The 22,190-nt window shown below is 51.8% G+C and overlaps 2 protein-coding genes across 4 annotated transcripts; one reads left to right on the top strand and one right to left on the bottom strand.

Annotated features, from left to right (window-relative positions):
* Positions 1 to 236: 236 nt before the first annotated feature.
* On the bottom strand, positions 237 to 4,420 carry LOC136353516 (vegetative cell wall protein gp1-like). The gene is made up of 3 exons (XM_066304517.1): positions 4,340 to 4,420; positions 899 to 1,868; positions 237 to 346 (listed from the first exon to the last, which is right to left on the bottom strand). The coding sequence occupies exons 1-3, from the start codon at positions 4,418 to 4,420 to the stop codon at positions 339 to 341; spliced, it is 1,059 nt and encodes a 352-aa protein (XP_066160614.1). The 3' UTR covers positions 237 to 338.
* An 11,321-nt stretch (positions 4,421 to 15,741) lies between these two features.
* LOC136353479 (uncharacterized) lies at positions 15,742 to 22,165 on the top strand. Of its 3 annotated transcripts, XR_010736841.1 has the most exons (3): positions 15,742 to 18,357; positions 18,448 to 18,513; positions 19,167 to 22,165. XR_010736841.1 is itself a non-coding variant. In XM_066304474.1 (2 exons), coding segments are annotated over exons 1-2 (1,065 nt in total). In that variant the 5' UTR covers positions 15,742 to 15,966; the 3' UTR covers positions 19,168 to 22,165. The 3 variants fall into 3 exon arrangements, 1 of the variants encoding a protein (XP_066160571.1); XR_010736840.1 differs by having other exon boundaries at positions 15,742 to 18,513; XM_066304474.1 differs by lacking the exon at positions 18,448 to 18,513 and having other exon boundaries at positions 15,742 to 17,030.
* The last annotated feature ends 25 nt before the right edge of the window (positions 22,166 to 22,190 follow it).

The raw sequence follows: 22,190 nt of genomic DNA, 5'->3' as shown, positions 1-22,190 counted from the left end.
TAAACTAGTGGTGTCATGAGTAGAGTGTCCACTAGTTGAGGTTTTGTTTAATCTAGGGTGAACAAGGTAATAATAATAACAATAACAAGAATAATATGGTCATAACAAAGGTAAATAGGCATGGCTAAATAAAACAGTGATAACGCGGGAATTTAAATAAAGCGATAATGCAATAATTTAAATCAACATAATTTTACAAACTGGGATTCAATATGTTCAAAGATGATGTGACTTGCCTTGCTCAGAGAGAACGGCCTTCCGAACCTTCGGCAACGACCGCAAACCACGCTTCGGGAACCTCCGGAACGACGAAAGCTACGCGAAGCACACAAGCAAAGCTACAAGCCTATAAAGAAGCAATAACAATACATAAAAAGAGAGCACAGGGTTCTTTAGGTTATATCAAACATTAAGAGACTTGAACGGGTCGATTCGGAGCTCGAATGACCAAGATATGATCATCCGAAGTTTAATGCTGTTATATGGAGATTTGTGGATTATTATAATTAAGCTTTGCAATTATAAAACATGTGTAAGCGCTAGCCTGGAAAAGACAGGAAGGCTGCGCCGTTGACATGCGGACCCCACATGTCAACAAAAAGGACCGCGGTAGACCGAGTACACAGAGACGGTCCACGGGTCGATGGAAGCGGATCCCGTGTGTCAACCGAGGCGAGTGGCCGACAAACGGACTCCACTAGGCACCACACGGGTTGCACACGTGGAAACCACGCGGCTACCGAGCGGGCACACTAACACGGACACTACACGGTCACCACCCGCACACGTGAACGACTACCGACACCGGTACACGGGTACCGGGGTCGACGACCGCACAACGGGTACGGGGCGACACCGAAAGGACGAGGACGGGGCAGCGAGGGAGAGGGAACCTTACCACCACGCGACGAGGCGTGGGAGCGACAACGACGAACGGGCGCGGCGGAGACAGACGGGCACAACGGAGACGAACGGCGAGGGGACGGCTTCGGCGGCGATCTTTGGACGAAGGCGAGACGCGGCCGGCACGGGGCTTGACGACGCGGAGCCGAGGACGAAAACGAGGACGGGGTTGTAGCGGCTCGCTTGACGAACGCGGACGACGGACGAGAACGGCTCGACGGAGGGACGAACGCCACGACGACCGGGAACGGCGAGAGGACGACGACGACCGGGACCGGCGAGGAGGCGACGAGGACAGCCGGCAGCGGCTGCACGGGGACGAGGATGACGTGGAACACGCCGCTACGATGTTGGTGAAGGTGGTGGTGCAGCGGGGCGACGAGCCGACGAGGAGGAAGGAGAGGCCGAAAGGATGCCGGCGACAAAGAGGATGGAGAGGCCGGCGCGGCGACGGCGTTCCGGCGAAACCGAGGAGCAGCCGGGGTGGAGGGCGACGCTGCGACGTCAACGGAGGAGACGGCGACGTCGGTCGGCGTACCGGCGACGAACAGCAGCCGGCCGGAGACGGAGAGGTGGTGGCGACGCCACTGGACACCGGCGAGGACGCGTCTCCGGTGCTTTCCCCGCGAAACGGAGGGCTGACCGAGGGAGAGGAGGTGGCTGCGAGGCCGAGGGAGAAGACGGCGCGACCGGACGGCGCACGGGCGAGGCGGGAGAGGCGACTGGAGGCGGCCGGCGCGGAGAAACGAGAAGGGCGACGGCGGGGAGGCAGCTCCGGGGGTCTCCGCGGGAAACGGAGGGCAAGCCGGGGTGGAGGAGGTGGCGGCGACGCTGGAGGAGGCGACGGCGCGGCCGGCCGGCGCACGGTCGAGGCGGCACAGGCGGCTGGAGGCGGCCGGCAGCGTGGGAGAGAGAGGAGGGCGACGGGGAGGTGGATAGGGACCACGGGGAGGCTCGGGAGGGGGCTAAAACGAGAGAACGGGGGATGAGGATCCCATTTTATAGGATGGGGGAGAGAGCCGGCCACGGGAGGAGCGGGAACGGCGGCGGGAACCACGGCCGGCGGCAATGGAGGGTGGCCGAGGAAGACGCGGGCGTTCCCGGCGATTGGGGGCGCCATTCAAGGGGGAAATTGGGGGGGATTGAAGAGGATTCAATGGGGATTAATTTCCCCTATTTAATTTTGGAATCCCAAGAGCGAATCACACGGATTTGAGGGAGGGAAGGATTAGGGTTCACGGGAGAGAGAGAAGCCGGGCGGCGGCTGGAGGAAGAAGGCGACGGCGGCCTGACGCGTGGGCCCCACGCGGTCGGGCGCGCGTCGTCAGCGCGCGCACGTGCGCAGCACGGGCGGGGGCGCGGCTCGGCCTGGAGGGGGGGGGTGCGGCTTGGGCCGGGACACGGCCCAGGAGGAGAGGAGGGGGGAGGAAACGGCCCGGGAGAGAGAGGAGGGGGAGGCAGTGGGCCGGGAGGGGAAGAGGGGCCCAAGAGAAGGAGGGAGAGAAGGAGAGGGAGAGAAAGAGAGGGAGGAAAGGGAGACTTCGGGCTGGGCTTGGCCCAAAGGAGGAAGAGAGATTATTTTTAGGTTTTTCTTTTTAATAAACTTTGATAATTATTTTTGTTGCTTAATAAATATTTCCGGCGCTCTGAAAATTCAAGTAAAATTTGAGGGCTCCTTTTAGACCAAGGAGAATTTAACAAAAATTCTCCGGGCCACATTTGAATTTTTCTTGTGCGTATTTTAGTGTTTGCCAATTTCTTTTCGCATTTTAATTAATTCTATTATTCCTTTTAGAAAATGAATTTTATTTCGGGATGAATTTATCAGGACGTGACACGCGTTATCACTGTTTTATTTAGCCATGCCTATTTACCTTTGTTATGACCTTATTATTGTTATTGTTATTATTACCTTGTTCACCCTAGAATAAACAAAACCCCAACTAGTGGACACTCTACTCATGGTACCACTAGTATGATTTTAGGTAGATGCTTCGCTATTTAATTAGGTAACATTAGGCGGTTTTACAACTCTAGACTTTGGGATATTCATATCACCTGGACACTTTGGAATTGTTGGTCTATTGTGGAATTGGCTTCACACCGCTCCTTCTATTCAAAATCCCCAAAAATGGTTTCGGCTGGGCTCGGGGTGCATGGTTTTGATAGTAGCACCTCGGCCATTTAAGGACCGGTCTTCGGGCCTCTGTTGCAAAGCACTACCGTACTTCCACATGTCTAGTGGGTAAGGCTTAGTTTGTGGCTCAGTCTGGTTATAAACAAAAGTACACGGATGGAGGTGGATGAAGTCGGGGGTCGATGGACATTCTCCAGGGCAAATGAAGGCTACATGGGCTGCGGTTCGGTAGTCGAGATGTCATGGCACAGGGCCGGTGTCCTGCTGCTAGGGGCTCAGTCCTGCCTGCCTGTCCCGGGGGTTCCGGCCGTAGGTGGGATTGGGTCGGTACTCTTGTCTATGGCCAGGATGGGTTGGAAACTATGTCACGTCTTCCGTCTATATACCGTGGTGGTATGTGGCACGTGGTTACACGTGAGGAAGATGTGTCTTGTGGGTAAAGATGTACACCTCTGATCAGAGTATAACCTATTCGAATAGCCGCGCCCTCGGTTATGGGCAAGCCGAGCAATGTACCCAAGTTAGTGTTTTAATTCTTAAAACCTGCTTAACAACTAAAATATGGAATGGTTGGCCTGGGTTGGCTTGGGACGAGCTGGGACCCAGGGTCGGGTTGCCAGTTCGGTCTGAATCATCGTAGGCCTTGGGTTAAGGCAGGTTCGTGTGGGTTCACGGCCTTGATAATTAACATTGTATAGTACTAGATTCGTGTTTGCAAAATAGCCCTGAGCAACTAAATATCTTTAAACGCTGTTTACTGCAACCCTAACCCTTTATATTATAATTCCTTTGTACTCCCTTGCATTTATTCTGCACTTGTGGGTGTGTCTTGTTGAGTACGGTGGTTGTACTCAGTCTTGCTCAATTTTTCCCAAACCCAGAAGAGGAGTTCCTGGAGGATGAAGGCTTTGGTGTCTAGCTCGTGCCTGCCGTCAAGTGCCTGTGGTCGTCGCCCTAGTCTTCCGCTGTTTCTCGTTTGTCTCTGTGTGTGCTGGGCCTTCGCTGCCCATGTATTAAATTAACTATTTACGCTTCCGCTTGTTATACTCTGAATTGTATCAACTTTTGGTGTACCTTGCCTCCTGGGACAAGGATTAATGCACGCACGTAAGGAACGCCCGTTGGGTTATTTCCGGTCGTGACATAGTTCAAGTGCATTCACGTTCGTTCGCGTTTCATTCACGTTCGTTCGCGTTTCATTCATGTTCGTTCGCATTCGTTCCCGTTCGTTCACGTTTCGTTCACGTTCGTTCCCGTTCGTTCACATTTCAATCACGTTCGTTCACGTTTGGCAATGACGGGGCGGTAGTGGCGGCAGCGGAGCAGCGGCGTGGTACGGCGGCGGCGTGGCGGCGCAGCAGCGGCGTGGCGCGGTGGCATGCGAGCTCGAGGCGGGGGCGTCGGCGTCGTCGCCGTGGCGGCCGCTTGGACGTTACGTTGTCGGCGGTGGCGGCCGCGTCGAAGTCGGGGTCGGCATCGGCGGGAGGCGGAGTCAGGGTCGGCCGCGCGCGTTGACGTCGGCGGCGGCGTCGGCAACGAGCTAGCTAGCGGCGGTTTGGAGAGAGAGAGAGAGAGAGAGAGATCGAGAGAGAGAGGCAGCGGCGGCTCTCACCCCAGAGATGCGGCGGCGGCGTCGGCGGCGGAGGCGGCGAGGACTGCGACACGACGGCGAGAGACGACGGCGGCGTCGGCGCGGGGATGCCCTAGGCAGTGGCGGCGAAGGAGAAGCTGAGATCGATCAGAGGAAAAACTTCTAAGTGTTGGTGGAGAAGACGAGGGCGCATCGGGAATATATATACCCCTAGATCTTTATTCCCGGTTTGTGAGAACAACCGGGAAAGATATTTTCCCGCTATTTCCAAATTCTTTTTAAACCCAGTTAGGGTTAAGAACCGGGACTAAAGATAATAGCACTGAATATTGAATTTCATTACATATGTGTTTCTAAAATAGTAAATAATGCATTACAATTATTTAAAGTCGAAAAATTAATGACAAAACCTTCAAAAAATTATTGTTGTCTGTAGTAAATTAAGCGGATAATATATAATAAGCACATGAATGATTTAAAATTGTTAAAAATTCTAATAACTTTTAAAAATTCTAATAATCATATATAACTAGCATATGCATGATTTAAATTTGTTAAAAAGTCTAATAATCATACATAATTAACATATGCCATACAACAATTGAATTATATGGATATTCAATACATCCAAAATAGTTTACATCGCGTACACAACAATAACGGCAATACATCGGCGGTGACGGTTGACCGCACGTACTTTCTTCTCATTATTGTTCCTTCCTTGTGATCGCTACATGAGTAAGGGGTGTCTTCATTTGATAGGAGGATGCTAGAGTCAATCGTCATTGTGAAAGGGGGTTGCCCATCAAACTGATCGTAATCCTCGTCAGTCTTGTCCTCTATTCCGACGATTTTTCTTTTGCCTGGGAGAACCACGTGGCGCTTCGGCTCGTCAGGCCATTTGCCCTTCTTTCCTTTGCTAGACATGTCCTTCACGTAAAAAACTTGAGTTACATCATTGGCAAGGACAAAAGGTTCGTCCGAGTATCCAACATTGTTAAGGTCAACCGTTGTCATTCCACTGTCATCAATCGTTACGCCTTCACCAGTCAACCTAACCCATTGGCACCGGAACTGAGGGACCTTGAGAGGCCCATAGTCAAGTTCCCATATGTCCTCGATGGCACCGTAATACGTGCCAGTTGTACCATCGTGTCCCATGGCATCGATACGAACAGCACTGTTCTGGTTCGTGCTCTTCATGTCTTAGGCTCTCGTGTAGAATGTGTACCCATTGATCTCATATCCCTTGAATGTCACGATTGAGCCAGATGGCACTGTTCTGGTTCGTGCTCTTCATGTCTTGGGCTCTCGTGTAGAATGTGTACCCATTGATCTCATATGCCTTGAATGTCGCGATCGAGCCAGATGGTCCCCTCGCCAGGAAGGCCAGTTGTTGGTTAATCGTCTCATTACCCATGAGATGTTGTCGCAGCCACGCGGGGAAAGTATCAATGTGATGCCATGTAAATCCATCCATCGGACTTACTGATGTTTCTGGCGCGAACTAGAGCCAAGTGCTCCTTGATGTAAGGAGCCACCAATGAAGATTGTTGCAGAACCGTGAAATGGGCTTTACGGAATAAATAGTTGTCTACCGTCATTATTGCTTTCCTTCCGAGAGTCCCCTTTCCCCGTAGTCTCCCTTCATGGCGTGATTCAGGTACCCCGATTGGGCGAAGGTCTTCAATAAATTCTACGCAGAATTCAATGACCTCCTCTGTTACATACCCCTTGGCGATGCTTGCCTCTGGACGAGCCCGGTTACGAACATACTTCTTCAGAACACCCATGTACCTCTCGAAAGGAAACATGTTGTGTAGGTACACAGCCCCGAGAATACCGATCTCTTTGACAAGGTGACAAAGCTGATGCGTCATTATATTGAAAAATGAAGGTGGAAATATCAACTCAAAGCTGACAAGACATTGCACCACATCATTCTAAAGGGCTTCTAATCTATCCGGATCGATGACATTCTGCGAAATTGCGTTCATGAAAGAACATAGCTTTGTTATTGTTGCTCGGACATTGTCTGGTAGGATACCCCTTATTATAACTAGTAGCAGTTGTGTCATCAACACGTGACAATCATGAGACTTTAGGTTTGTGAACTTCTTCTCCTTCGTGCTTATTATTCGCTTTATATTCGTGGAGTATCCAAATGGTACCTTGATGCTCTTCAAGCATTCAAACATAATTTCCTTCTCTGCCTTGCTAAGAGTGTAGCTGGCTGGACTCAAGTAATGGCTGCCTTTGTCCTTTGGTTCCGGGTGAAGGTTGCCGCGTTGTTCCATATGCTTCAGATCATTACGTGCTTCCAGTGTATCTTTCGACTTTCCATACACACCTAGGAAGCCAAGAAGGTTTACGCGAAGGTTCTTAGTGAGGTGCATCACGTCGATTGTGTGGCGGACGTCCAAGAATTCCCAATAGGGTAACTCCCAAAATATGGAGTTTTTTTTTCCACATCGCCGCGTGACCATCTTTGCTCTCTATAGGCTGGCTGCCAGGCCCCTTTCCAAACACTACTTTCACCATAGCAAACACTGTTTTCGTACGGTGGTCCGCCTTATGTTCAAAGTGCTTGCCTTTCTTTCATATTGGGTGGTTTGCAGCAAGAAATCGACGATGACCCATGTACACAACCTTCTTACAGTGCTTAAGATACGTACTTTCTGTTTCATCCATACAGTGAGTGCAAGCCTTGTACCCCTTGTTGGACTGCCCGGATAGGTTGCTAAGTGCAGGCCAATCGTTGATGGTTACGAACAGCAGCGCTCGTAGGTTAAACTCCTCCTGTTTGTCCTCATCCCACATGGGGACACCTTCCTTCTTCCACAACAGTTTAAGATTTTCGACCAGTGGTCCTAGGAACACATCGATGTCGTTACCAGGTTGCTTGGGGCCTTGTATAATAATCGGCATCATTATGTACTTCTTCTTCATGCATAGCCAAGGGGGGAGGTTGTAGATACACATCGTAACGGGCCAAGTGCTATGGCCGCTGCTCATCTCTCCAAAAGGATTCATGCCATTCGTACTTAAACCAAATCGTATGTTTCGTGCGTCCTTTCTAAAGTCTTTAAATTTTCTGTCGATGTTTCGCCACTACGAACCATCGGCGGGGTGTCTCAGCATCCCGTCCTGTTGACGTTCTTCAGCGTGCCAACGCATCATTCTAACATTCCCCTTGTTCCTGAACGAACGCCTTAGCCGTGGTATTATAGGGAAATACCACATCACCTTAGCAGGAATTCTCTTCTTCGTTAGCTGCCTGTCAACCTCACCTAGATCATCTCGTCTAATCTTGTATCGTAGTGCTTTACAAACATGGCATGCTTCTAGGTTCTCGTACTCCTCACCGCGATATAGGATACAATCATTCGGACATGCGTGAATCTTCTGAACTTCCAGTCCTAGAGGGCAAACTATCTTCTTAGCCTCGTACGTTGTCTCGGGCAATTTGTTTCCCTCCGGAAGAATGTTCTTGACGAGTTTCAATAAATCGCCAAATGTCTTGTCACTAACACCATTTTTTGCCTTCCATTGCAAGAACTAGAGTGGTATCCAACTTTTTGTGCCCCTACTCACAACCTGGGTACAACGACGTTCTGTGGTCCTCTAACATCTTGTCCAATTTATGGGCCCCCTTTTCACTTTCGCAGTCCTCCTTGGCGTCCTGCAACATCTGACCAAGATCATCCGCAACATCGTTATCATCAGCATCCCTGTCCTCCTCGCCCGATTGATTTCCGTCAAATCCAGTGTACTGAGCAAAATCCGGAATATTGTCATCTTCCACTTCATCTTCTTCCATTTCAACCCCTTGCTCTCCGTGGGATGTCCAATAATTATAGCTTGGCATGAACCCCGACTCAAATAAGTGGAAATGAATAGTCCTGTATGCAGAAAACTCCTTCTGATTCTTACACTTATTGCATGGACAACAAAAAAAACCCTTATGCTTGTTAGCTTCGGCCACTCTCAAAAAATAATGCACGCCGTCAATAAACTCTTAGGACCGCCGGTCAGCAGCGTACATCCATTGCCGATCCATCTACATGAAATGAAAAAAAAATCGTACACAAATAATCATTCGTACAATAATGAAAGTCATACAATAATGATAAAATAATCACAAACTCTTTCAACAGGCATACAATAATGACATATCATTATTCATACAAAAATTATAAAATATTCCACCAAATAATTCTTATTTATTATTTTTGAAGTTTTAAACTAATATTAAAGTGTTGTACTTCTTTTAATTTTCAGTTTAGTTTTTTTTCTATTATTTAAGAATAACTTTCACTATATTTTCCTTCTCAACTATTTTATAAAACCTTCTTTAGCAAATAAACAAAATTTCTACATATTCTTTCTTTTCTCACACAAATTTTCTCTCTCATCAACTTACAACAAAATTTTGGAGACAAAAAAGTGTGCAAAACATAGCTCCAAATGTAATATGACCAAAAAAACATTGGAGGATGAAGATGCTAACCTTTTAGGCACCTCCGATTTGTATATAATCACCAAAATAAATTCACTAGAAATTTTGGCATGACCTCCCCTCTTTTTTGAAGAAATTTTGAAGCTTGCTCGGGCTGGAGGAGGAAGAAGACATACATAACTTTAGTCCCGGTTGGTGTTACTAACCGGGGCCCGGGACTAAAGTTACGATCTTTACCGGGACTATAGTTACTATCTTTAGTCCCGGTTGGTGTTACAAACTGGGACTAAAGATCCCGAGGGGGCCTGACAAGCCCTGACAACATTTGAACCGGGACTAAAGATCAAATATGCCCGTTGCCCAGTTTTTATTGCAACCAGGACTATTGTGGAATTCGGCCGACCGACGAAAGATGGTTTCTCCACCAGTGTGGATTGGGTGGTGTGGAGATTATGGATACCCCATACCTCTATGGCATGTATAGTCCGACTAGGTATGGGGTGTCATGTATAGATAGAATATCTTTAAAGAGGCTCGGGTTAAATTCTAAACTTGTATGATAAGGAAGTACCCGGGATTCTAGTCAGTTACGATTAGATCATATCTGTAACTACCTATTCCGTTAGGGATATGGTTTGTATTTTGTAACACGGACTCCTTCCCCTATATAAGGAGGGGTCCGGGTGCCTCTAGGGGTACGATTTTTAGCTCCCAGATCATACGATCAATAATACACTCGGCGGATCAATCCCCGGACAGGAGTAGTAGGGTATTACTTCTTGAATAAGAAGGCCTGAACCTATATAAAATCCCTTGTCTCTTAACCCATCCACTTTTCTAGCTTGATAGCCACCCCCTTTTAGTATTGCCGAAATCTTGTTTCGACAGTTGGCGCACCAGGCAGGGGTAGCGTCAAGTTTTTCGCCGACTAGTGCGATGGGTTTCGTCTCCGGCATCGACGACTTCACCTTCCCTCCTGGGCAGGCGTTCCGGTTCGGCAATCTCGACTTCATCACCAACGACTTCGGCAAGATTTCTCTCCTTGACTCGGATTCAAACCAGTCGGGGAGAGACCAGGTCCTTGCCCCGTTCGGTATTCCGAACTCGGCTGAGATCTACCCCAAGCTCATCTCGATCGAGTCGGCTCCAAACCACTTGGACGAGATCCAATCTACATCGACACGACCAGACCAAGATGTTGGGTCCTGATGAGACTTCCCGATGATTTGGCTGCTGTCTTCACGACCAAGGCGTCTCCCACCCGAAGACCTAGACGAGATCCGGCTTTGGCCCCGATCCAATCTAGCTCCAGGGAGGTCGGCGTTATACTCCAACCTCTCGGGACAGTCTCGACGGAAGAATTGGATGGCACCTCAAGTCCCCCGGCATCAGTTCTCGACCAACGGAGATCCTCGAGTACGACAACTTCGGCTATCGCTACGACTATGGCAACTTCGACGACTTCGACAACAGCTACGAGGATGACTACACGCCTTTCTTTTTCGGCGTGTTCATGGCCGACAACGAAACGGCAGAACAGCGCCGAACCCGAGAAGCGGAAGAAGAACGACGCGACAAGAAGCTAAACGTCGCCACCTGGAGGGAGAATGACAACGACAAGAGCGAGAACGACTACAGCGTGAACAACAAGATCGCGAAAGGGCTGCAAAAGAGGCTGAGGATCGACGGCAACGCGCCTTGGAATCCGGGCGATGAGCAAGAGACCTCATTGGGCAACAAGACGTCGACGGGACAGCGGTTTTCCGCACCCCCCAACAGAACGCGGTTGCAGCGATCACCCTCCTCGACACCCTCCTCAAGGAAGACGCTCTCAATCAGGCTGATCACGTCGTCAACATCTTGAACCAGACGAAGACCATGATCACCGCCTCGGTCCCGGTTAACTCAGCGAGCACCCGCACGCCGACTGGCAGCCGAGTTCCTCTTCTTCGATCTCAAGACTATCACCAACCAAGCCTCAGCGTCGCCGGCGCGGGATCCAGTCGCAGGAGCAGGGGTCACGACGAGTGATCTGTCCGTTCGCCTACTGAACGACACAGGGAGCGTCGAGTTGAACGACCGCACTCCCCACATCGCAGGCGCCCCGTCGATCTTCGCGATACCATCAACCAGCGCCGTGCGGCAAGAGGCCATGCTCCCCATCATTCACCAGATCGCTACGACGACGACATGGATGGAGTTGCTGCCTTCACAAACGACCTGCGTCGAGTGGATTGGCTAGCCGGCTTTAAGCCGACTGGAATCGAGAAGTATGACGGTACCACCAACCCTGAGTCTTGGCTCACCGTCTACGGTCTCGCAATTCATGCAGCGGGGGGAGACAGCAAAGCCATGGCGAACTATTTGCCTGTGGCCCTAGCAGATTCTGCCCGGTCCTGGCTTCACGGGCTACCCCGTGGCACAATCGGATCATGGGCGGAATTACGCGACCACTTCATCGCCAACTTCCAAGGCACTTTTGAACACCCTAGTACACAGTTTGATCTCTACAACGTCATTCAGAAGTCTGGAGAATCCCTTCGAGATTACATCCGACGCTTTTCTGAGCAACGCAACAAGATCTCCGACATCACCGACGACGTCATCATCGCTGCCTTTACCAAAGGCATTCGCGACGAGGACCTAGTCGGCAAGTTTGGGCGCAAGCCTCCCAAGATGGTTAAGCAGATATTTGAAAAAGCCAATGAGTATGCCAATTCCGAAGATGCCATTACTGCGTCCAAGCAGTCGGGCACCACTTGGAAGCCGAAGAAAGATACGCCAGCCATAGGAGGGAGTGGAAGTAACAATCACAAGGATCGCAAGCATAAGCCCGAGGAACTTGTGGCGACAACTACACCATCCCCCCGACAACGTTCCCGCGTCAATACTTACAAGATCATGAACTCCCAATGTCCGCATCATCCCAACTCCAACCACGCGGCCAAAGATTGCTTCGTCTACAAACAGTTCGCAGAGCAATACGCCAAGAACGCACACAGGACTTCGGACGGAGATCAAAGCATGTCAAAGAAGAAAGATGATGAAGATGATGCCCCGACTAGTTTTCAAGACCATCGCAAGGAACTCAACCATATCTTTGGCGGACCCCTAGCTTATGAATCCAAGAGAAAGCAAAAGCTAACCGAATGGGAGATCAACGCTGTTCAACCCGACACGCCACAATATCTTCGATGGTCAGAGACAACAATCAAGTTTGACCGCTCGGATCAACCGGCCGAGTGGTCCACCCGGGGCAGTACCCTCTGGTACTAGACCCAGTGGTTCGCAATATCAAGCTTCCAAGAACCCTCATCGGTGGCGGCAGCGCACTCAACATTCTTTTCGCCAAGACTCTGGAGGACATGCAGATCCCTCGTACAGAATTGAAGCTGAGTAATGCGCCCTTTCATGGAGTCATCCCGGGGTTATCCGCAACACCACTCGGCCAGATCACTCTTCCGGTTACTTTCGGCACTCGGGAGAACTTTCGTATAGAGAACGTTTGTTTCGAAGTCGTTGATTTTGAGACAGCGTATCATGCTATACTCGGACGCCCGGCATTAGCCAAGTTGATGGCTGTCCCGCACTATACCTACATGATGATGAAGATGCCCGGTCCCCAAGGAGTCATATCCCTACGAAGCGACATCAAGTAAGCCGTCACATGTGACAAGGAAAGTTGCGAGATGGGCCAGACCCATGAGATCACGCTCGCCCGAGAAGAAATCTGACTGGCTGCGACCATGGCAAGCGAAGGAGAAGTGCCTGCGACCAAGATGTCGAAGATCGAATAAAGCGACGCCAAGACTAGGAAGATTCCACTAGATCCCTCCGACCCTACCAAGACTGCTGTAATAGGCGCTGAGTTAGATTGTAAATAGGAAAGCACGCTCATCACCTTTCTTCAAAATAATAAAGATATTTTTGCGTGGAAACCATCTGATATGCCCGGTATTCCCAAAGAGGTGATTGAGCACTCTTTACATGTTAAGGAAGACGCCAAACCCATCAAACAACGACTCTGCCGTTTTGCACAAGATAGGAAGCACGCGATCAAGGAGGAATTAACCAAGTTGTTAGCAGCGGGCTTCATCAAAGAAGTCCTTCATCCCGACTGGCTGACTAACCCAGTCTTGGTTCGGAAGAAGACCGGGCAATGGCGCATGTGTGTCGATTATACCGACCTCAACAAGTCTTGTCCCAAAGATCCTTTTGGGTTACCTCACATTGACCAGGTAGTTGATTCAACCGCCGGCTGCGAGCTACTCAGTTTTTTGGATTGCTACTCGGGATATCATCAGATCCAACTGAAGGAATCCGACTGCTTGAAGACTTCATTCATCACGCCCTTTGGGGCCTACTGCTACATCACCATGCCTTTTGGATTGAAAAATGCAGGAGCAACTTATCAACGCATGATCCAGAGATGTTTTTCAACTCAGATCGGCCGCAACGTCGAAGCTTATGTCGATGACGTAGTCGTCAAGACCAAGCAGAAGGATGACTTGATCACGGATCTAGAAGAAACCTTTGCGAGCATCCGCGCTTTCAGGATGAAACTAAACCCTAAGAAGTGCATCTTCAGAGTATCATCAGGGAAGCTGCTTGGATTTATGGTGTCTCATAGAGGTATACAAGCCAACCCGGAGAAAATCAATGCCATCCTCAACATGAAACCGCCGAGCTCCCAAAAAGATGTTCAAAAGCTAACCGGCTGCATGGCGGCGCTCAGCCGATTCGTTTCACGACTTGGCGAGCGGGGGATGCCCTTTTTCAAGCTGTTGAAGAAAACCGACAATTTCCAGTGGGGGCCTGAAGCACAAAAAGCCTTTGAAGACTTCAAAAAACTTCTTACTACTCCACCAGTCTTAGCTTCACCACATCCGCAAGAGCCGCTGTTGTTATACGTGTCGGCAACTTCCCAGGTTGTGAGTAGAGTCCTGGTTGTTGAGCGTGAAGAAGAAGGCTATGTTCAGAAAGTCCAGCGACTAATCTACTTCGTCAGCGAGGTTTTGTCCGACTCCAAGCGCTATTATATGGTGTTTTAATTACCGTCAGGAAATTATCTCACTACTTCCAAGGTCACTCGGTCACGGTGGTCACATCGTTCCCACTCGGCGATATACTTCATAATCGCGAAAAAAATGGACGGATCGCAAAATGGGCCCTAGAATTGATGTCTTTGGATATATCCTTTAAGCCGCGAACTTCGATCAAGTCCCAAACTTTAGCCGACTTCGTCGCCGAGTGGACTGAGTGCCAAGAAGACACGCCCGAGGAGAAGATGGAGTATTGGACCATGCATTTTGACGAGTCGAAGAGACTTTCAGGCACTGGAGCTGGGGTTGTTTTAATCTCCCCGACTAGAGAAAGATTGAGCTACGTATTGTGGATACATTTTTCTGCGTCTCACAACGTGGTGGAATACGAGGCACTTCTTCACGGATTAAGGATTGCAATCTCTTTGGGAATCCGGCGTCTGATAGTCTGTGGAGATTCTCAGTTGGTCGTTAATCAAGTTATGAAAGAGTGGTCCTGCCTCGATGATAATATGACCGCTTACCGACAGGAGGTACGTAAGTTGGAAGACAAATTCGATGGACTTGAGCTTACTCATGTTCTTCTGCACAATAACAAGGCAGCCGATAGACTGGCTAATTTCGGTTCAAAGCGAGAAGCAGCTCCTTCTGACATATTCGTTGAGCACCTTTATGAGCCAACTGTACCAAAGAAAGAAATAATCGAGGCTACGGACACTCAAGATGTAAACATGATTGAAGCCGACTGGAGAGAGCCTCTCATAAGATTTTTGACCAAACAAGAACTCCCTCAAAATAAAGATGAAGCTGAGCGGATCTCCAGACGCAGCAGACTCTATGTTATTCATAAGTCTGAGCTGTACAAGAAAACTCCATCAGGAATCCTACAACGCTGTGTATCTTTGGAGGAGGGAAGACAATTGCTGAAGGACATACATTCAGGCATCTGTGGCAATCACGCTGCTGCACGAACCATCGTTGGCAAGGCTTATCGGCAGGGTTTTTTTCTGGCCCACGGCTGTGTCCGACGCCTACAAAATTGTGCGAACATGTGAGGGTTGTCAATTTTTCGCTCGGCAAACTCATTTACCAGCTCAGGAGTTGTGTCACGTCCTGATAAATTCATCCCGAAATAAAAATCATTTTCTAAAAGGAATAATAGAATTAATTAAAATTCGAAAAGAAATTGGCAAACACTAAAATGCGTATAAGAAAAATTCGAATGTGGCCCGGAGAATTTTTGTTAAATTCTCCTTGGTCTAAAAGGAGCCCTCAAATTTTACTTGAATTTTCAGAGCACCGGAAATAATTATTAAGCAACAAAAACAATTATCAAAGTTTATTAAAAAGAAAAACCTAAAAATAAATCCTCTTCCTCCTTTGGGCCAAGCCCAGCCCAAAGTCTCCCTCTCCTCCCTCTCTTTCTCTCCCTCTCCTTCTCTCCCTCCTCCTCTTGGGCCTCCTCCCCTCCCGGCCCAGCTCCCTCCCCTCCCCTCTCTCTCCCGGGCCTCCTCTCCCTCCTCTCCGCCTGGGCCGCCTCCCGGCCCAAGCCGCTCCACCCAGCCGCCCCAGCCTCCCGAGCCGGCTCCCCCTCACGCGCACCGCACGCGCGCCCGGTCGTCGTCTCCTTCCTCCAGCCGCCCGGCCTCCTCTCTCTCTCTCCCGGAAACCTAGCTCGCTCCCTCCTCCAAATCCGCCTCATTCAAACCGGGGATTCCAAAATTAATTGGGGGGAATTAATCCCCTTTCCATCCTCTTTCATTCCCCCCCAAATTCCCCCTTGATTCGTGCCTTCAATCGTCGGGAACGGCCGCGCCTTTCCCGGCCACCAACCATGGCCGCCGGCCGTGTTTCCCGTCGCCGTTCCGCCCTCCCCGTGCCCGGCTCCCTCTCCCATCCAATAAAATGGAACCACCTCGGTACGTTCTCCAGTTTTAGCCCCCTCCCGCGCCCTCTCGTGGCCGCCCCGCCTCTCCCCGCCGTCGTCCTCTCTCTCCCGTGCCACCGGCCGCCTCCAGCCGCCTCTCCCTCCTCGCCGGAGCGTCGTCCGGTCGCGCCGTCGCCGCCAGCAGCGTCGCAGCTGCTTCCCCTCCACCGGCGTCGCCTCCGTTTCACGCGGAGACCACCGGAGACGCGTCCCCGCCGGCAACCAGTGGCATTGGTGCCACTGTACTCCCTCCAGCCGGCTGCTGTCCCTCGTCGGAGCGTCGGCCGACGTCGCCGTCTCCTTCGTCGACGCCGTGGCATCGTCTCCTTCCCCGGCCACACCTCGGTTTCGCCGGAACACCGCCGTGTCGCCACCAACCCCTCCACCCGCCTCGCCGGAGTCCTCCGGCCGCCCGTTCCTCCTCGCTTGTTTACCGGTCAGCCGCGGCACCACCACCTCCGGCATCGCAGCGGCAAGGTCGCCCTCGGCCTCGCCTCCCCTTCGACCGAACCCCTCCGCGGTCCATCGTCGTTGTCTCCGTTCGTTCTCGTCGTCGACGTCCCGTCGGTCGCCCGGCTCGTCGTCTCGCGGCGCCGCCTCCGTCATCGTCATCGCAGCGGCGTGTTCCACGTCGTCCCCGTCTCCGTGCAGCCACTGCCGGCTGCCCTCGTCGCCTCCTCGCCGGCCCCGGTCGTCGTCGTCGTCGTCGTCCTCTCGTCGTTCCCGGTCGTTGTGGCGTTCGTCCCTCCGTCGAGCCGCCCTCGTCCGTCCTCGGTGTTTCGTCAAGGCCGCTGCAGCCCCGTCGTCGTCTTCGTCCTCGGCTCCGCGTCGTCAAGCCTCGTGCCGGCCGCGTCTCGCCTTCGTCCAAGGATCGCCGCCGAAGTCGTCCCCTCGCCGTTCGTCTCCGTAGTTCCCGGCCGCCTCCGCCGCGCCCGTTCGTCGTTGTCGTTCCCACGCCTCGTCGCGTGGTGGTAAGGATCCCTCTCCCTCACTGCCCCGTCCTCGTCCTTTCGGTGTCGCCCGTGCCCGTTGTGCGGTTGTCGACCCCGGTACCCGTGTACCGGTGTCGGTAGTCGTTCGCTTGTGCGTGTGGTGACCGTGTTAGTGTACCCGCTCGGTAGCCGCGTGGTCTCCACGTGTGCAACCCGTGTGGTGTCTAGTGGAGTCCGTTTGTCGGCCACTCGCCTCAGTTGACACACGGGGTCCGCTTCCGTCGACCCGTGGACCGTCTCTGTGTACTCGGTCTACCGCGGTCCTTTAGGTTGACATGTGGGGTCCGCATGTCAACAGCGCAGCCTTCCTGTCTTTTCCAGGCTAGCGCTTACACATGTTTTATAGTTTGTCACACCCCGAAGTTTTCCTCCCAAGCCAAAATTGTAATTTATAAATGACCCTAAGAAAATGCAGGTGAAATCAGGAGAAAACCCTAAGAAAATAATGCAAATAATAATCGGACTTGACATGTGGAATTTTTCTTGAGTTCTACATGTCAAAATTCATTAACAGGATTTTTAGTGGAATTTTCAGAGCTCTAGAAATAATTTTAACCAATTAAAATTAAGCAAGCAATGTTTTTATTCCAGGGAAAAATCCTTTTTCCTTTTCTTTTTCTTTTTTCCTTTCTTTTTCCTCCTTTTTGTCAAATGGGCCGTCGGCCCATTTCCCTTTTTCCTTCCCTCCTCCTTGCTGGGCCGGCCGCAGGCCGAGGCCCAGTCCGGCAGCCCAGGCCGCCCCGCTGCCTCCTCTCTCGGGGTCGCCGACAGGTGGGGCCCACCTGTCGGGCCCGTCTCCCTCCTCCCGCCGATTCCGGCGCGCCGCCGCGCCCGCAACCGTCGCCGCGCCCACGCCTCCGCCTTCTCCGGGCCACGTCGACCACGCCCACGCGTGCGCCGCGCTCTCCGCGCCTTTTCCCCTCTCTCTCCCGCTCGCGCCCGCGCCCGAGATGGCCGGGATTCGAAAACCGAATCCCGCCTCTCTCTCCTCCCCACTCCCCCGCGTCGGCCGGCGATTCCCGCCTCTCCCGGCCACGTCCGGCCCCCTCTCCCCCTATTTAAGCATCACCGGCGCCCCCTCTCGCTTTTTCCCCATTTCGCCGACCTCTCCCGAGCTCCCCATCGCTCCCGCGCCGTGCAACCACCCGCCGCCGCCGTTTTTGCTACTCCGGCCGCCGCTAGCCGCCGCTAGGCTCGCCGCCGTCTTGCGCCGTCGCCGCCGTTAGATTCGCGCGGCCGAGGTCCACCTCGTCCACCCCTCCTCTGTTGAGGTTCGCCGCCGGAGACCCATCCCCGCCGTGCGCCGGTGAGTGACGCCATGGCCGCCGCCTTCGGCCGGCGCCCTCGCGCTTTCGCGCCCTTCTCTCTCTCTAACCCCTCTCCTTTTGTTCGTTAGGAGGCTCCGGAGCTCGTCCCGCCGTCGCCATCGTCCTCCGTCGCCCGCCGTCGTCGACCGTTGTCGGTGAGGCCCTCCTCCTCGTTTTCTCTCTCCCGCACCGTTTAGCCGCCGCGTCGCCGCCTAGCTGCGTAGCCGCCGCTCCTCCTCTAGCCGCCGCTCTCCGCCGCCGGTCGGTCGCCGTCGGCCGTCGCCTTGCGCCGCTGCCGCATGCGCGCCGCCGCCGCGTGAGCGCTGCGCCGCCGGCGCCATGGTCGCCGGTTCGGCTTGCGCCGTGCCCGCGCGCCCCGGCCGCGAGCTCCCGCCGCCGTCCGATCTACCCGATCTACCCAAGGGTAGATCGGGGCCGTCGGTCCGGCCGCCACGTGGCGCCGCCGCCCCTTCCTTCTCCCGTGCCACTGACTAGTGGGCCCGCGAGCCGCCACCCCTTTCTCTCTCCCGGGTCGCTGACCGGTGGGTCCCGCATGTCGGCGCCGCACCCCTCCGTGCTGACGTCAGCCCTGGTTAATATTGCGCAATAAATGATTTAAGGTTTTTCTTTTATAGTAATAAACACAGTGAATCTTCTAAAAATCATAACTAATTCATCCGAGCTCCGTTTAATCCCATTCAAGTCTCAGTAAATCAAGGAAAATGTGTAGAATCCATTAAAAATGGTTTTGTTCTCTGTTTCAGTAGTCTTATAGCCTGTTTGCAATGTTTGCTTTGTATGTCGTTAGATTCCGATCCCTCCGACGCTCCGGTGTACTTCGAGATAGTCGCCGAGGTCCCTCCAGCAGCAGAGCAAGGCAAGTCATGCTTGTCACTTGATCATATTGATCCTATATTGCAAATGTCCTAATGTTTTCTTTCAAATACCGCATTTGTTTTGCAATATTACTATGGGATGGTTACCTTTTGTTACAGCCATGCTATTTTGATACCATGCTCCTTTGTTAGCTTGGGTTATAACATGATTAGAGTTTGGACTAGGAATTGCTTAGCCATGCTTAGTTCAACTAGTTCACAATGGGGAAAATCATATTAATGATTAGACTGTTGGTTCTAATGGTAATGTTGGATTAGTACCACCGCTCTAGTGTTGGTTAATTAAAATGAATCACATGGTGGGCTGTGGGTGCATGGTTTTGCTGGTCGCACCCATGGCAGTTAAGGACCGGTTCGCGGGATGCCCTGGAAGAATTTATCGTACTTACCACAAGCCAGCGTGGGCAACGGCTGGGCTTGTAGTGTAACTTTCCTCTAGTCGACGCATCCAGGCAAGGGTGGGCGTGATGGAGCGGGGCGGGCCCTGCGACGGCCTCTGTCGCTTCCGGATTCACCTAGGCACGAGAGGGGACTGCCCGTTGCCCGCTGGGGACGGGGGTGAAACCTGAGGTGTGGTGTGCTTGGCTAGAGGGGGTTATGCGAAGGGTCCTGTCACGGCCTCTTTCCGGGATGTCGTGGTGGCATGTCGGCGCACGGAAACGTGTCGTGGGGCTGTGTCTTGTGGGTACAGTTGTACACCTCTGATCAGAGTAAAACTATTCGAATAGCCGTGCCCGCGGTTATGGGCGGTCAACCAGATTCACCGTGATTAGTCTCACCCTAGTGTAATCTGTTGAACTTGGATAGTTTAGGTGGATGGTTGGGCCTGTCGCAACGTGGGTTAGCGTTGGACAGCGGATGTTTAATACTGCTTAATTATTACAACTGTTTTCGCATTAAATTCCTGTTTATAAATGCCAGTATTTATGCAAATGAACCACTCTAGCTCTTCTTTGTTAATTCCCTGCATCATACCCCTATTCCGGTATGACTTGCTGAGTACAGTGGGTAGTACTCAGTCTTGCTCTACTTTTCCCAACCCCAGAGGACGGGTATGTGTCAGATGAAGGTTTCCCCGAGGAGTAGGCTTCGTCCGTGCCGTCGAGGATGCCTGTGGAGTGGTGTTCCCGCTGCAGTTTAGTCAAGGCTTAGCTCCAGTTTCTTTTGTTTTCCGCTGCATTTTTTGTAAGACTTTTATGATGTTTGTAAGACGTGGATCTGAATGTCAACATTGTCGTTTGTGTACCCCGGCTGGTCCTGGACGGGGATTTTAATGCACATTCTGCTTGGAATTCTATTCGGGAATTTCTGGGCGTGACAAGTTGGTATCAGAGCCGACCTTGACCGTAGGACAAGCCAAATGGAAAAACCTAAGAGCCCTCTGAATCCTTTTCATTGCATATGTTCTTTGCAATTGGATTTGTTCCGGGAAAATTGGGATCTGTTCTTGTGGTTCGAGGGAAAAATCTTGTCGCTTGTTTAAGTGAGATTTTTTCAAAACAAGTCAGTTTAGGGTTTTAGTAAGATTATTGGGATTTATTCGTCAGTCAGTTGGGATTTGATGGGTGAAATGCATTAGGTCCTAGCTCTATAACATGGGTTGCAAGGTGTTTATGCTTCGTTTGTTATTATTAATATGTATCTAATTTCTCATTATTTTGTCGTTATGTGAGTCTGTCTTATTTATTCGCTCTCATGCAATATGACCTATGCATAAAAATTTCGCTCTGGTTCGTTTCCCTTATTTGAGTCTTTATTGCTTTATTTGAATTTGGATTTGAGCATGCATTGATCCTACTCCTTTGTCTTCTCTAGATGGCCGGTCACCCACCCAACCACCGCGGAGAAGGCATGATCGACTTTGTGGCAGAGCTGGCACGCATGACACTGGTAGTGGGCTACCCCAACGCGCCGGAGTACACGACCATTCCTGAGCGGCGAGCTTCCTCACCGTGTCCGCTTGGAGGTCCATGGCTACGTGGGGACTTGCCTCGCTAACATGGCGGTCGAGGCATCTGGAGGCACAGCAGATCACGCCTGTCAGGAGGCAGCCTACTTGATGATGGCCAGAATACGGGAGCGCCACGACTACATCTTCCACGACACGGCGTACCGCTACCACCCCCGTCGAGCCCATGGTGATGGCGTCAGCTCCTTCCGTCCGACAGCTGGCGAGAACGACACCACCTTTGGTCACATGTGTGCTGTGATAAGGGGATTGGACAGGATGCACTCGGACCTGCACAAGGCGACCAAGGCCTTGAACGATGGGAAGCTCATGAGGATCGTCGCTCTGAAGGACGAGATAGCGCGCCTGAAGAAGGAGAACGCTCAGCTAAAGGGTCTTCCAGCGCCAGGAGGAGTCCGGATCCGCACCACGCCCCGCAAGACGACGACTGCACCCGTGCGCATCCAGCTTGCGCCCAGGAACCCACCTCCACCAGCAGCTCCCGCAGCACCTTCAGTTCCGCCCGCAGTTCCTGCAGCTCCAGCTCCAGCTCCCGCGTTCACTCTCTCCTTCGCTCCAGCATCAGCCGCCAGAGGTTCAGCCAGTGGTACCGGAGGTTGGTTGTCTGCTACTCCCAGTGGCAGCGGCGAGACTGATCTGTCAGGCTCCAGGAGTCGTTCAGAGGGACCAGGTGACGAGCAGGAGGACGCTTTCGACTCCACCGACCGCAGGAGCCGTTCCGAGCATTAGGCTCGTTTTCCCATTAGTTTATCGATGGTCTAGCTTCTGGTTGTTAGTTTGCGTGTTTAGGCTGTTTGTTTGGGGTCAGTTGACGGTCGATATCATGTGCCTATGATATGGCTGTCTTAATAAGGATGTTTGCTTGCTCTTTTAAGTGTTTTTAATTCAGATCAGAACAATTGCAGTCTTAATTCCTTTGTAATAAAGCTTAGTTCTTGAGCATCTGTTTTTCTTCTCTTCCCCGTCT

The sequence above is a fragment of the Oryza sativa genome, chromosome 10 (assembly GCF_034140825.1).
Source record: "Oryza sativa Japonica Group chromosome 10, ASM3414082v1".
In the NCBI taxonomy this organism is placed as follows: domain Eukaryota; kingdom Viridiplantae; phylum Streptophyta; class Magnoliopsida; order Poales; family Poaceae; genus Oryza; species Oryza sativa.
Note: the sequence above shows the minus strand (reverse complement) of the source record. Positions and strands in the feature narration are given on the sequence as shown.

What these genes read in the sequence shown, in the direction of transcription:
- LOC136353516 (XM_066304517.1), bottom strand. Translation starts at nt 4,420, where the DNA reads ATGCCACCGCGCCACGCCGCTGCTGCGCCGCCACGCCGCCGCCGTACC. An exon ending in GCTGCCGCCACTACCGCCCC is followed by an intron (nt 1,869 to 4,339) that starts GTCATTGCCAAA and finishes CTCTCGTTTTAG; the next exon opens with CCCCCTCCCGAGCCTCCCCG.
- LOC136353479 (XM_066304474.1), top strand. Translation starts at nt 15,967, where the DNA reads ATGGCCGCCGGCCGTGTTTCCCGTCGCCGTTCCGCCCTCCCCGTGCCC.